At 33.8% G+C, this 15,078-nt stretch overlaps 1 protein-coding gene across 2 annotated transcripts; it reads left to right on the top strand.

Moving 5' to 3' along the window:
• Positions 1-246: 246 nt before the first annotated feature.
• LOC126713943 (histone acetyltransferase HAC1-like) lies at positions 247-11,391 on the top strand. Of its 2 annotated transcripts, none has more exons than XM_050413907.1 (15): positions 247-333; positions 2,246-2,642; positions 2,729-2,959; positions 3,267-4,699; positions 5,431-5,712; positions 5,788-6,066; positions 6,239-6,367; positions 6,513-6,713; positions 6,811-6,953; positions 7,037-7,340; positions 8,749-8,888; positions 9,839-9,917; positions 10,032-10,505; positions 10,764-10,981; positions 11,088-11,391. In XM_050413907.1, the coding sequence occupies exons 2-15, from the start codon at positions 2,264-2,266 to the stop codon at positions 11,152-11,154; spliced, it is 4,359 nt and encodes a 1,452-aa protein (XP_050269864.1). In that variant the 5' UTR covers positions 247-333; positions 2,246-2,263; the 3' UTR covers positions 11,155-11,391. The 2 variants fall into 2 exon arrangements, with proteins under 2 accessions (XP_050269864.1, XP_050269863.1); XM_050413906.1 differs by lacking the exon at positions 247-333 and adding an exon at positions 388-1,087.
• The last annotated feature ends 3,687 nt before the right edge of the window (positions 11,392-15,078 follow it).

Below are 15,078 nucleotides of genomic sequence, written 5' to 3'. Positions count from 1 at the left end.
CTCAAATAAAAATTAGTAACAATTTGCTACTTAGGTTTTAAATTTTCGTCCAACTGATGAGAACATTTGGCCACTTGGTTTTGTTGTGAAACGTAAAAAATTGTTGTAAACTGTAAAACCTATAAGATAAGAGTTCGCTTAACTTTGTTGTGAAAGTGTTGTGGTATGAGTTTATCACTCATTTTAAGTGAACTCTACTAATTCACTGTATATATAAAAGGACTAGTACCAAAATTCCGAGTTTGTGCTAAATTAATGAGAGTCGGATTAAAAAATCCAAAGAAAAGAACTATCGTGCGGGCCCACCGACAGAGAAAGAGAAAGTCTTTTAAGGTTCTTTTCTTTAAACCTTTTCTCCTTCTTTTCCTTTTTAGGGTTAGGGTTAGGGTTTATTATTTTCTTAATTCTCTTTCACAATAATAAATCACCATTACTAATGGTTCTCTGATGGCTTTACATTTTTTGAATCCCAAAACGTCGGCGTTTTCCGGGGGTGCTGGCACTGTCAAAATCAAAAACCCTAATTTGTATCTCACTTCCAAAACTTCAAAATTTGGGGATTTTTATTTTTTTCATTCTTTATTCCATAATTATGTTCTTCGAAATTGAAATTGAGACTAGTTAAGGTTCTTACTGATTCTCTGGTTGCGTAGGGTTTTAGAGCTTGAAACGTTGACGTTTTGGGTTGGGACAGTGGAAACCCTAATTCCAATCATTGAGAATTTAACTTCTGCTTCTAGGAATTAATTCGATTAAGTTAGTCAACAAGTGACTATTTTATGACTCTGGTTTTTGGTTTAACTAGAATTGTAATTTTTCATATAAAAGTTTAACAAGAGAAGATTTTTTTTTTTTTTAATTGACTTATGTTAATCACTTTTTTTTCCCATGATTGACAAGTTATGCGTGCAAATGTTAGGGCTGTGGACCCATAGCTTCACCCTTCCTCCTTACTTTTATAAGGGGGAGCGGTGCCAGTTGAGCTGGAGCTCCTTGAAATATTGATGTTGAGGTGGATGAGGATGAGTGGGCAGGACAAAAAACAAAACCAAGATATAAGAAAACAGGAAACCTTAAATGCAATTGGGTAAATTCTGATTTGGATTAGATGGAATTGTGTGTGCCGGGCTATTTTGAGTCATATTTTTGGCCGAGTTCATGAAAATAAGCTATTTCTTGATAATAGGATTGTTTTTGCAGATTGTAAACCGTTACTTTTAGTGGGTTTCCTTTGCTGAAAAATGAAATATTTCTTGGTTTTGTCCTTTTGGTGTATTTTTATTTTTTTATTTTTAAATTCTGTTGCATGTAACAATTTTTTTGAGTACAGATTTAGGTTCAATAATATTATAAGTTTTTTAAATTTGTGGAATCATACAGATTTTAACCTGGTGTTTGGCATGAAGAAATGAGAAACAATGTTTGATGTTGCTAGTTTTTGGGCAGAGTACACTACTTTGCAATTGTAGACAACCATTGGACTGACACTTATATTGTGGGTGATGTTTGGTTGTGCAACTTTTGTTGGGTCTGATTTTGTTGGCTACAGTTGAAGCCTCCTATGGTTTTCAGCTGCATGCCTCTTGTCAGGTCTGATTATGGTGGCTGCAGGCAAAGCCTTGTAGACATTTCCAACCAAATTTTCATATTACGGAGCTTTGTTACATGTTGGATTAGACCTATTCATATGACCTAATAACCACCTATTCTATTCCCATCCACTAGTTGCTAAAACCAAAATTATATTGTGTTCCTAGAAAATATTACAAAGGTGAAGGATATGCTTCTCTGCCTTTTTAAGAAGAATGTGTTTATAAAGTATTCTGCTAGCATCATAATTTGCCAGTATGGGGTTTATTAGCACATTTCCTTTTTATAAATCCAAAAATCTGGTTTCTTCTGCACCAACTATTGGAATTTTCTTGTGGAAGGACCAAGTATTCTTCAATGTTCCTTTCCCAGGAAATAGAGTTCTGAGGCTTCACATAAAATCCTTCAGTTTGACATCTTCCTATGTGCTTCACACAGACACATTTGCTTTTTGTTTTGGATAATTTATATATATTTAAATCATTTCTGATTTAAGGTGTTTTATGAGTTATTTTAAAATTATCATTATTATGATTGGACTCTATCAAATTATGCTTCTAATATAATCTCTCTCTCTCTCTCAATATATATACACAGGTGTGTGTATGTTTGTATTTATGCATGTAATTCATCTGCTTTTTTCAATGCTTTGCAGATTGATTGAAACAACACGATGATGAATGCTAAGCAATACATTTTTGGCCAGACCCTTGGTCAGATACCAAACCTTTCAATCCCGAATTTCCAGAGTCTATCCCAGCTGGGAGAGAATGGCTTAGGTTGTAAACAAGAAGGCTCTGCAAGTTGGTGGCAGGATCCTTTACCCCAATACAACATTTATGATGCAAACTCCTATCAACAAGTAGCCAAGGATCTTCCTTCCTTGCCAATTCCCTTATCTGAGATTACACCAGCTTTGAGCTTGCAACATGGCTACTGCAACTCAGATGCACCTAAGCCTCCTTGTGATTTTTTTGATGTTGCTAGCACTGACTTTACCGAGCATAACATGGTCATTACAAAAAACACTGATCAATTGCACTTCATGAAAGGTGAGCCACTTAGCCCGTCCAATGCTACCTTTGTTAAACAATTCTGTACAGTTTCTAGCTCTTGGTCTAATCATATTTTTCTATAGGAAATGAATGGGAATATGCCAATATGCTTATGTCTTGTGATATGGAGGAGTTGCATCCACCAATGATTCTTTCTCCTAAGGAGACTTCAAACATCACTATGTTTTCCAACGAGGATGAACTTTCTGATGCTGGATTTTTTAACGGAGGACCAGGCTCTCTTCAGGGCAGTCAAAATTATGATTCTGAGGCATCTGTCAAATGCCATTTTCAACAGCAACGACTTGATCATGGTATGTTTTGTAAGTTTTTGCGTGTTCCAAATACTATTGTTCACTGAGCCCATGTGATTGGGTAAATGTTTTCTCAGATACCATGTAGTAATTTACCAATCTGCGGTGGACTTATTATCATGAAATTTGTGATTTTATCCGTGCAATGGACTATCAATGCCATTTGTGAAATTTGATTTTTTTGGTATATTATTATTTCCTGTTTATATTATACTATAGAGAAACATACCCAATTTTATTTCTGGATATCATCTTATATATTCATTTATTTTTCCCTGTTTTGGTGCTTTTTGTTTCTTACTCATAGTAATGCTGTCCCAACTGGATCCGATAAATTTTCAAGGCTGTGTGGAAAATAACCTTTTAACTCAATCAATGGTGCTTCCATCTGCATTTAGAGAACATCCTTCAGATTTTCTGATTCCTCAACATGGTACATACCAAGTTCCTGTACCTGCTTTGCCTAGCATGATCTCCCATGGAAAGATCTCAACTCTGGAGGATATAGTGCAATCTTACTCCCTGAAGTCTGAAAATAGCCAACACCAATCCCATCAGTCATATGTGCAGTTTGATAAGTCATCTACGGCACGGTCAGAACGCTACTTGGTTGATCAATATGAACTTTGCCATCAAAATGAATGTGAGGAACCTCAGTTTTGTTCAGAAAAGTTAGATGGGGTTCAAAACTCGACTTCAGGAATTTCCACACGAACTGGTTTGCAGTCAAAAAGAACTGCAAATAGCCTTCTAATAGATTTTTATTTTAGAGGCCCTGATGGGCCCAATTCTGGCAACTATTTTGATGTGCTGCCTCCTTTAAAACATCAGAAGATGGGAAATACTTTATGTACCTCTCCAAATGAATATGACACTTCTCATCAATTGGCTCCATTGTTGGTTCAACCATGCACTCCTGAAGGACTTCTAGACTTGACCCGAAAGTTTGATTCTTCTCCATCTATTAATTCTGAAGTTCCCATGGCGGATATGGAAGACAATGTCAATGCAAATTCCAGTAAATTGGGGTCCAGCACTGTGCCTGTTCTTCCTATTCACTCCCAGAAGAAGTCTGAAAAGAGCCAACACCAATCCCATCAAAATGAATGTGAGCAAACTCAGTTTCTTTCAGAAGAGTTAGATGGGGTTCAACACTTGGCTTCAGGAATGTCCACGCGAATTGGTTTTCAGTCAAAAAGAACTGCAAATAGCCTTTTAATGGATTTTTATCGTAGAGGTCCTGATGGGCCCAATTCTGGCACCTATTTTGATGTGCTGCCTCCTTTAAAATGTCAGAAGATGGAAAATCCTTTATGTAGCTCTCCAAATGAAAATGAAACTTCTCATCAATCGGCTTCATCGTTGGTTCAACCATGCACTCCTGAAGGACTTGTAAACTTGAAGCAAAAGTCTGATTCTTCTCCGTCTATTAATTCTGAGGTTCCCATGGTGGATATGGAAGACGATGTCAATGCAAATTCCAGTAAATTGGGGTCCAGGAGTGTGCCTGTTCTTCCTAAAGAGCTCAGCTTTGATCATAAAGAGAAGGAGGTAAAGGTCAGGAGTGAGATGTATCAGACAGATCCAGAAATAGAAAATAAATCTACTGCACCAGAAACTAATTTTGCGGAAGAAGTTCAGTCAGGGAATACGAAGATATGGGGTGTCTCCTTAACTGATTTTTTCACAGTAGAGCAATTAAAGGAACATATATTGAGTTTTAGGAAGTGGGTTGGCAAGGTGAGTACATTATACCACTGCTTTGGTTATATATATTTCTGTTATTTTTTTGTGACATCCATAATCTTAGACTACATTTCTTTTCTAGCGTCCCTTTTGTCCTTTTAGCTCCTCTTACTTGAACAACATGGCTCATGCCTATAATTCTTATATTGATGTCTGATGTGGTGGTTCTGATCTAGTAAACAGCTTGATTTTGAGGGCCATTCTGTTCTACTTTTTTTAAAAGGTTAAATTACTAATTTGGTCCTTCAACTATTGGGCACAGTTCAATTTGGTCTTTCAAATATTAACTCTCTCACTTTAGTCCCTCATGCATTAATTGTATCATTTTTGTCCCTCAAGCATTAATTGTATCAATCTGGCCCCTCAACTTTCAAAATCAAGTCAATTTCATCTTGGGATCTTATCTCCATTTTAATTTTAACAAAATTACTTGATGAGGTAAATGAAGCACACTATAAAAGGTTGTTATGGAAAGTGTAAAAAAAAAATCAAAATCAAGTCAATTTCAACAGCAAGAATACCCAAGGATGACAAGGACTTGATTTTGAAAGTTGAAAGACTAATTGAAACAATTAATAGTTTAGGAACCAAATTGAACTTTACTTAGGAGTTGGAGGACCAGATTAATAGTCTGACTTTTTGTTAATGATTTAACTACTTGTTTTTCATTTAATAGATTCAGTTCATACGAGCATTAATATGCATATGTATCCTTTTCTAAACAGACAATACCAAAGGAAGAAAGGGGAAATAGTGAAAATGTATGTCAGTTGTGTGCATCAGGAAATCAATTTTTTGCCCCTGTACCAATATATTGTTCACGTTGTGGTGCTCGTATCAAGCGCGGTGTAATTTACTACTCCACAACAGATGAAAATGGTACACGAAATTGCTTTTGTAACTCATGCTTTAAGCACTCTCGAGGTGGGAATATCATATTCCAGGGTATTTCTGTTTCCAAGGCAGCACTTGTTAAAAAAAAGAATGATGAGGAAGCTGAAGAACCGGTAAGCTACGTCATAATTTGTTTTGTTTTTCCAAAAAAGAAAATCATGAAAGACTCACATCCTATTTGCTTGCAGTGGGTTCAATGTGATAAATGTGACCGATGGCAACATCAGATATGTGCTCTTTATAATGAAAAAAGAGATTTGGAAAAAAAAGCTGAGTACATATGCCCCAAATGCTTCATAAAAGAAATAGAAACTGGGAAATGTGTACCCTTGCCAAAGAATGGTGTTCTGGGGGCAAAGGATCTGCCTAGTACCATGCTTAGTGATCACATAGAGCAAAGACTCTTTAGGAGTCTGACACGAGAGAAAGAAGAGAGAGCAAAGTTTGAAGGAAAAAATCTTGACGAGGTATATATACAAACTCCATATGAGGATAAATCTTTTTTAGCAATCATACATGCTTGGTTATGCTTATATTGCCATCTGTGTGCATACATTTATGTTTCCAACTATCTGTTAGCAAGTATTAGATTAGAGAAAAGAAGATTAATTACTATATATTCTTCATAATGCTAATTAGGTGCCAGGAGCAGAAGATCTTGTTGTCAGAGTGGTTTCATCTGTTGACAAACATTTGAAAGTGAAGAAGCAGTTTTTGGATATCTTTGATGATGAAGAGTACTCTGCTGAATTCCAATACAAATCAAAGGTGGGAAAGAGATTTCACTTGGGGGATTTTTTTTAAGTTAATTGATTTACTTTTTATCATGTCGAATCATATTGCAGATCTTTCATTGTCATGACCAGTTAATATTATTCCAATAAAATCTGACTACACTCTTTCTCCATTTTAGGTGATTCTTTTGTTTCAAAAGATTGAAGGAGTAGATGTATGCCTTTTTGGTATGTACGTCCAGGAGTTTGGCTCAGAATGCAGTCCTCCAAATCAACGATGTGTTTATCTTGCATATCTTGATTCTGTCAAGCACTTCAAGCCTGAGATAAAAACTATTACTGGAGAATGTCTTCGTACCTTTGTTTACCATGAAATAATGGTAAGTTACTTTGTTTCTTTCGCTACTTGTTTCCTTCCTCTGGTTGTGACTGATACAATTAAAATATAATGTGTCATTTTATTTTTCTCATCATCAGTTAGGATACCTTGATTTTTGTAAGAATCGAGGTTTTGCATCCTGCTACATTTGGGCCTGCCCACCTTCTGAGGGAGAAGATTATATATTATATTGCCATCCAGAGATTCAGAAAACGCCAAAGTCTGATAAGCTGCGGCACTGGTATCTCCGTCCCCCTCTCTCTTTCTCTCTCTCTCTCTCTCTCTCTGTGTCTTGAACAAGTGTTTTCCTCCCCAAATTTGCAGGTATCAGTTGATGCTGAGGAAAGCAGCCAAAGAAAATATTGTGATCAATTCTACTAATTTATATGATAGCTTCTTTGTTCCTACTGGAGAATGCAAGTACAAGGTTACAGCAGCTCGTTTACCTTACTTTGATGGTGACTATTGGTCTGGTGCTGTTGAGGATGTGATCAGGCGTCTTGAAGAAAATAACCCTGGAGAGTCTCAGAAGAAATTGAAGAAAGTAATGACAAATAGAGCTTTAAAAGCCATGGGACATGCAAATCCTTCTGGGAGCACTACAAAAGATATTCTAATCATGCAAGAAGTAAATCTCTTACTCAACTTGATTAAATTAGTTTGTATAGTCAATGCAAGCTAAGCCTAAGTTAATGTTTTGACTTTTGAGAGCCATTAAAGAATTCCACTGATCAACTAACCTAGGTCTGCATGGCATTTACTTTATAAATAGGAAACATTACCATGGAATTGGAAATAGGTAGAGTATAAGTATTTATTTTGGAGATGAGGTAACAGACACTGAGATACAACACATATTCTAGACACAGGGTGATGGTTATATGATTATCAGTTTGCATCCATAAGAACTAGATATATTAGGTTTTGTGAAAAATTAACTATCTCATTAACACATAATTCTGCACTATTCTAAGTAAAGGAATCAATTTTTTTTAATATTATTTTTGAAACAAGTGTCAGGCATACATTGACACAAATTTTAATCATAGTGTTTAACACACCATAATTTTTATTGTAGAAGTTTCCGATAAATGATATTGAAACCAATAATTGAGGGTTAAAAAAATGCTCATATCTATGATTGAGTTATACACATCCTTGTCTTGGTAACTTGATTATTTGATACTTATACTTTCCTAGGACCTTACACAGTTCCAGGTGCCATGGCATGCCAGCGCAACTTATCAGTGCCATTACAAAACACCACTAGCTTGGCAAAAACAGTCATGACCACAACTAGGGATGCTTAACTAGATTTAACTATGAAGATATTTTTTTGGTGCTTTCCTTTAATGTCATTTTCTAAAAGTTGATCTGCTTACATTAAGAAGCCATTAGTTGTTTTCCATTTTGTAGTTTTTGTAAAAAGAGTCTTCTTATCAGGAAACTTTTGGTGCAAGTAGGAGTCGCTAAAAAAGTCTTTTCTTTTGAAGGATTTGACAAGATTAGAACTTAAAACTTTTCACCTTTCTTGTGCATTAACCAAATAACAGCTTGATACTTTTGATAGGTGAGGGGAAAGCTAAATCAGGTTACATGAACCATGCCTGATATTTGATGTCTTGGGACCTAAGAAAAGGAATGGAGTAGGTTCCCTCTATAGGTTCTGATATCATCTTAATCCATTTAGGGTCAGAAGGATACTGCTCAGGATTTATTTTATGCTTTTAATATAATCATTAGTTTTTTTTTTTTTTTTTTTTTTTTTTTTTTTTTTAATAAAAAAAAAAAAATCGTCAAGGGGGCATCTTAGGGGTTTGCTGCTCTTCCATGAATTTTAACATTCTGCTTATTTTTGTGAGAACATTGGAGATTGTAGAAGGTTAACATTTAATTCAATGTTAGAACTTCCAGAAATTCAGTAAACTTGCACATTTTCAACTAGCATTAGGACAATAAGCTCAAAGGATGAATGAATTGTTTTCTTTCTATATGATTGCATTAGTTACTAATTCTTTTTCTTTCTCGCTTTACAGGTTGGGAAAACTATCTTACCCAATAAGGAGAACTTCATAATTGTCCACTTTCAGTTTATTTGCACACACTGCTGTGAAGTGATATTATCTGGTCACCGATGGGTTTGCAACCAGTGCAAAAATTTTCAGCTGTGTGAAAGGTAACAACTTTATTTAAAACCACACTTTCTTTAGAATTTTTGCCTCTGCTTGTCAAGGATTATCATTTATAGCGGCTTCAGTGCACTATAAGCATTTATTTTCTTCTATATTCATATAAGTTATGACATTTGTTGTGTAGCCATACTATGCTATTTTATTTCAATGGCTCTTCCATCCTCTCAAGAAATAATTAGACGATACAAGAAATGTAGAAGTGTGGTGCAAACTGAATATTCGTCAAATGTGGTCTATGTAGATGCAAGATCTCAACTATGTAATATGGTGGTTATTTTCTGTAATGAAAAGTGGGTAATAATTTCTCACTGCAAAGCATTTGATATAGCCATTTCATAAGTAATGTTATACACATTTGTCTAGACAACTATTTAATTGGTAACCACACACCAAAGGAGTTTTTGTGCAAGAGAAGTTCGTTAGTATATAGGAGTGATGTTCCTAGGCCATACATATCTAATCTAACTGTAACGTGGCCCACACACAGCAACCGTCTTGTTGACAATGAAATCAATGTAATGCAAAGGAACTTCAGCCTTATAACTCATTGCTGGAAAAAGCTCAATCTCTGCCAGAAAATGGAATTGATGGACGACATAATAACAATAACTTAACAAAATTATACAAAATCTTTATTACTTAATAAAAAAATTTAGTGAAATTAGAACTTTCCCATTTAGAACTAAATTCCAGTAGTCATAGTTACATAGTCATATTAATTAATCATATATTTAGTTATTGCTCTGTAGTTGTAGGTGAAACTGCATATCTTTCTGCCTTCGTTTATTGACTTACTAATTTGAAGATTTGATGAACTTTTTATTCTCAATAATAAGCAAGATAATCAACCAGTTATGAATATGCTTGTGTTGCTGACTCATTGAAGGATATATAACTGAAATGAATTACTTTTTGTTCCAATCATATGCTGCAGATGCCATGATGAGAAGAAAAACCTCTACGGGATGGACACACATACTTCTATGAGCAAGGATAAGCATTTACTCTCTCAGGTGAATGTCAAGCCTTTAGATTTTAATTGATAGTTTTGTGATTACAAGGTGCCAATATTTGGTATATATTCACCTCCATCCAGTCTATTAATATGGCTTTCTTGCCCCTTTCAGGTTATGGTTGATGATGTGCCTTCAGTTACCAAGGATGAAGATCTTACTTTAGATACTGGATTATTTGAAAATAGGCATACTTTCTTGAGCTTTTGTCAAGGCAACCATTATCAATTTGACACACTTCGGCGGGCTAAGCATTCATCAATGATGATTCTGCATCATCTCCACAATCCAACACTGGAAACCACTGAAGCCAACTGCAGCAACTGCCTTAAGGATTCTGCAGTTGACAAGAACAGAGGATGTGGGATCTGCCCAGAGTTAGTCATCAGTGCTGCATGTGATCAAGAGAAAGGACGTTCTTGTCATAAGCATGAGTTGATTCAACGGCTTCCCACAACTTTTCATGGGGTAGAGGCTAAAGAAGCAAAGCAAAAGACATCACATGTTCATTCTTCAATAAGAAAAGCGGTTAAAGAGGCAAGCCAAAAGGCATCGCATGTCCATTCTTCAACAAAAAAAGAGATCTGTGTAAGAAGTCTCTATCATTTATTATCAGTTTTAAAGTGATGACTTAATCACGAAGTTCAGATTCCTCTTGAACAGATTTTGATCTTGTCAATGTTTCCATAGTTTGTTCTTATAAGAAGATATTTAGGGTTTGCAATTGGTTTACGAAGGATTACATGTATTCTAACTTGTAATGGTAGGCAACTGATGCAGTGATGCTCAGTACTTTTCCTTTTGTCATTAAAACTTAGTGAGTAATCTTGTAAATTGGTGTTGCAGAAAAGAAAATTGCTGGCTGTTTTAGCACATGCATTTCAATGTAAAGCATGTCCCTGCTCCGACCAAAACTGTCTTAAAATCAGAAGGCTGTTCCAGCATGCAAAGAAGTGCACTTCTTGGGTTCGTGGGGACTGTCAACAGTGCACGAAGGGACGGGCATTACTGATATTGCACTCGAGAAATTGTACAGAACCAGATTGTCGCATACCACATTGCATGTGTGTTATTACGTTCATTTTTAAGTCATTCACTTGATTCATATGCCATAACTCTAATGATTTTAGAACATTCTCATTATTTAAATCTGTTTACTTCAATTTCCAGGGATTTGAAGAAACATGCAGAAGCTCAAGCATTGCAAACTGATACTTGGTGCAGGGATGCCACTTAGATTTTGTCAGTTAGCAAAGCATTGAAGGCGGCAGAGAACAGTTGATTCTCCCAAGTGTACAGATAGAGCAGGAGGGTTAACAAAAGCAGCAGAAGTGTACAATTGTGAAGAAACTTCAACCATACAGTTAGCTAGCATCTGCATAGTGGTACAAATATATGTAAATCAAAATGTTTACAGTTACTAATTATGCAGTTGGTTCAGGAAATTCATTCATGCAATTAGATAGCAGCTTCATTATTGTCTTACAATTATGGGTAAACAAAAGCTTTCTAATTCATACCGAAAGAAAAAAAAAAGAAGTTTTCTTAGTGTATTGCTTGATATTTCCCAAAATCAAGTGTGAATTTGCTATTTTAGTAGCCTTTCATACAAAGCATATCTGTTATTATGTTGTCACTAAAATCAATCCTGTTTTTACAACATCCTTTTTACTTTCTCGATTCTTTTAGGAAATATACAAGTAAAGGTGATCATATTACTACTTAGAAAATAAGCAATTTGTTTTATCTCCTTCCTTCGAATTTTGGGTCTCAATCAAAAAGTAAGAAAGAGAAATTTACGAGCATAACAAAATTCGGTGCAGTAGACACATAGCAGGTAGAACATCAAAATAGGAGCATATGTAAATTTCAAATTAAGCCTTACACTTTCTTTCTCAAAAAAAAAAAAAACCTTACACTTTCAAAAAGTTCCAACTACCACTGCACACCCTTGGTACAATGGTCATTTTACAAGTATAAGCGCTTGTGGGGTGTAAGGGGCTAAGGCCGGGGTTTGAGTTTCTAGGAGGAACCTTTCATACGCATATACACTTAGATTAGATTAGAGTAAAATTTCTATCTTGTATAAAAAATAATAATAATAATTAAAAAAAAAAGGTTTCAACTCAAACCATCTATCTATTTATGGTGACACCCAAAGAAAATGCTTAAACAAACCCTATATCTATTTTCAGAAAATGTTATTACCCTATAAGATTTGGAATTCTGCGTTAGAAAATGCACACGAGATCTTCATCATCATGAATCAATATCTCTTTTTTTTTTCTTTTTTTTTTGGTTACAACTAGTAATGTTTTACGCTCTCATATATGATTGGAAGAATCCATTAAACAAAAATTTTGGGAGTACATGGATGAATTGATTCAAGGGTTACCAAATGATGAAAAATGTATTTATCGGAGGAGACCTGAATGTTTATATTGGAAAAGAAGTAGGAACTTTGAAAGAGTTCATGGAGGTTAGGGATATGGAGTAAGGAATGAATCAAGGGCGGCTTGATGCATTTCGGAGCCTAAGGCGAAAATTGATTATTTTGTATTAGATGCAAAATTACTATTAATTAATATAAATTATGTAGAATTTTTTCTTTTTTTAGAAATTTTATAGACAGAAAAAGTTTGACAAAATTTTTCATATTTGTTGATGTGGCAGATTGATAGTGGTAAGTAAAAAAACGGTGTTAGTGGTAGACTTAGATGAGAACTAGTAAAAGTTTGCTAACTCAACTCTTATTATTATTATTATTATTATTTTTTTTAGAAGTGTAACATTCATAATATTTTTTACAACAAATCCTAGGTTTTAAGTTGTTTTTTGTTTTCTATTTGAAGATATCACTATAATTATTTTTTTTTGCCATCAATAACAATCTACTACTTAACATTAGTTGTAAAAGTGTTGTGAAAAATATTGTGGACATTGCATTTTTCTCTCTTTTTTATTTGTTTTTCATCTGGTAAAAAAATATTATTTTATTTATTAATTATAAATAAACCTATTGGTTAAAATTTGGGAGCCATTTTTTTTACTTGGGGCCTTAGGCGACCGCATTTCTTGCTCTAGCATTCAGCCAGCTCTAGAATGAATCATGAGATGCTATCCTAGATTTTGCAACAGCTTATGTTTGATATAAGCAAATACATGGTTCAACAAGAGAGAATCATACTTAATCTATATATTATATATATATATATATATATATATATAACCGAAGCCTCTGCTGGCACCACAATTTTCCACATCAACACAATATTTAAAAAATAAAAAATAAAAACAAAAACATTATAACACCTCAAAACCTTAGCAACCTTACCCTCAAAACCCTAGCAACCTTATCCCTCTCTCAAGTTAAGAAATATAAAGCCACAGTTTCTGCAAACTCTCTCTCTCCAAACGTAAATATCAAATTCAACCCCTTTAATTTTTCTTTATATTTTTGAGGCTTCTATAGAGTTATAGTGAGTTATGCTGTTTTTGTTTTTTTTTTTTTGTGTGTTTAGATGGTCATAATACTCCGGTATTCCAAGAAAAATTTGTGTTTTCGTTAATTGAAAGCCTTAGAGAGATAAGTGTTGCAGTTTGGAATAGCAATACAAAAGACGATTTCATTGGCAGCGGAAAGTAATTACTTTGTCTCATATTTTTGTTTTTTGAATTGATTTTGTGTGCTTTTTAGACCCTTTTGGATCAATTTTGTTAATTGGGTGTTTTTTTTTTTTTTTTTTTGATAGGGTCCAATTGAGGAAGGTTCTTTCAAAGGGTTACGACGACCGCACTTGGTATCTGTATACTAATAGTGGGGGGGGGGTAAGTGCTATAAATTACTAACCATTTTAAGTGTATAATCTGTTTCTAAAATTATCTATAATATTTTGTCCTCCGAAAATTTTATCTCTTTAATTTTATTATATTGTGTTTCTTAAGTTATAGACAGATTTTCTTTGTTTCTTATTTTCAATAATAAATCATTTTATTGCAATACCGATAATTGTTTTAGAAATCCAATATGTTCATATCTCTATAGAATAGAGAATAGTAGAAGCCAATTTTATTACAACTACTTAAATTGAGTTGACTTAATTTCGTACAATTACAAAGTATAGCATGAAAGATAATGGAATTAATTGTTGTAATTTTTATTTTCTTTCCATGTTTTGAATTTCCATGTTTTTATTGTTGATGAGAAATTAAGGCTCAGTTGCACAATATGTGTAAATTCTTCAGAAGGCTATTTTAAATAGTAAGTCAATATGTCTCTTACATTTGGGTATTAGTTAGAATTATTTTCAAATGATTGTACCAATAAAAGTGAATGTGTATAAATTTTGTTTAACTATCCCGTGCATCGCACGGGTTAGCGACTAGTTATTACTAAAAGCTGAAGCATGACATTTATTGCTGCTGAGCTCCTGTTACGCCACCTCATCACCACGTCATTAGCCACATAATTATTATTTATTCCTATTTTTTTTTTACAAATAAATATATATATATATATATAAATAGATTATTGACTTTACATATTCATTTTTGTCGGTTTTAACATCTATATATATATTTCTTTTTTATTTCTAATTTTCCTATAATTTTTTTTACATTCACTTATTTTTTAAATATTTACACTTTCTTCAACCTTTCTTCTTCCCTTACCTTTTCATCTTTCCACTACCCTCTACTTTAATATTGCTATTCATCTTTCCCTTCATCTTCCTTTATTTGTCTCTTCTTATCCATTCTCTCTTACTATAAATTTGTCACTCTTTTCCATTTTTTACATAGTTTTCTCTCACAAAAAGGTTCTCTCTCTCTCTCTCTCTCTCTCTCTCTCTCTCTCTCTCTCTCTCTCAATGTTTTGGTGGATTTTTATTTTTTATTGCATCTCCGCTTTAGATTGATAAATTTTTGTGTTTTTAAGAACTCTAATTTAGGTTCATACAATTTAGTTTTGTGTTTTAAGTTATTATTATTATTATTTTGCTATTTGATTGTTAAATTTTATCCGATTACATTATAAAAAATTAAAGATAGTAGATAAAAATAAAATAGTATTCCATTACATACCATAATTTGGATAATTTAGTGTTTGTTGTCATATCTTTTAATTTTTCTTATTTTTTTTCTTCTCTTCTATTTTTCTCAA

Source organism: Quercus robur, chromosome 2 (assembly GCF_932294415.1).
Source record: "Quercus robur chromosome 2, dhQueRobu3.1, whole genome shotgun sequence".
NCBI classification, from domain to species: Eukaryota; Viridiplantae; Streptophyta; class Magnoliopsida; order Fagales; family Fagaceae; genus Quercus; species Quercus robur.
The sequence above is the reverse complement of the archived record's forward strand: the minus strand, read 5'-3'. Positions and strand labels throughout refer to the sequence as shown.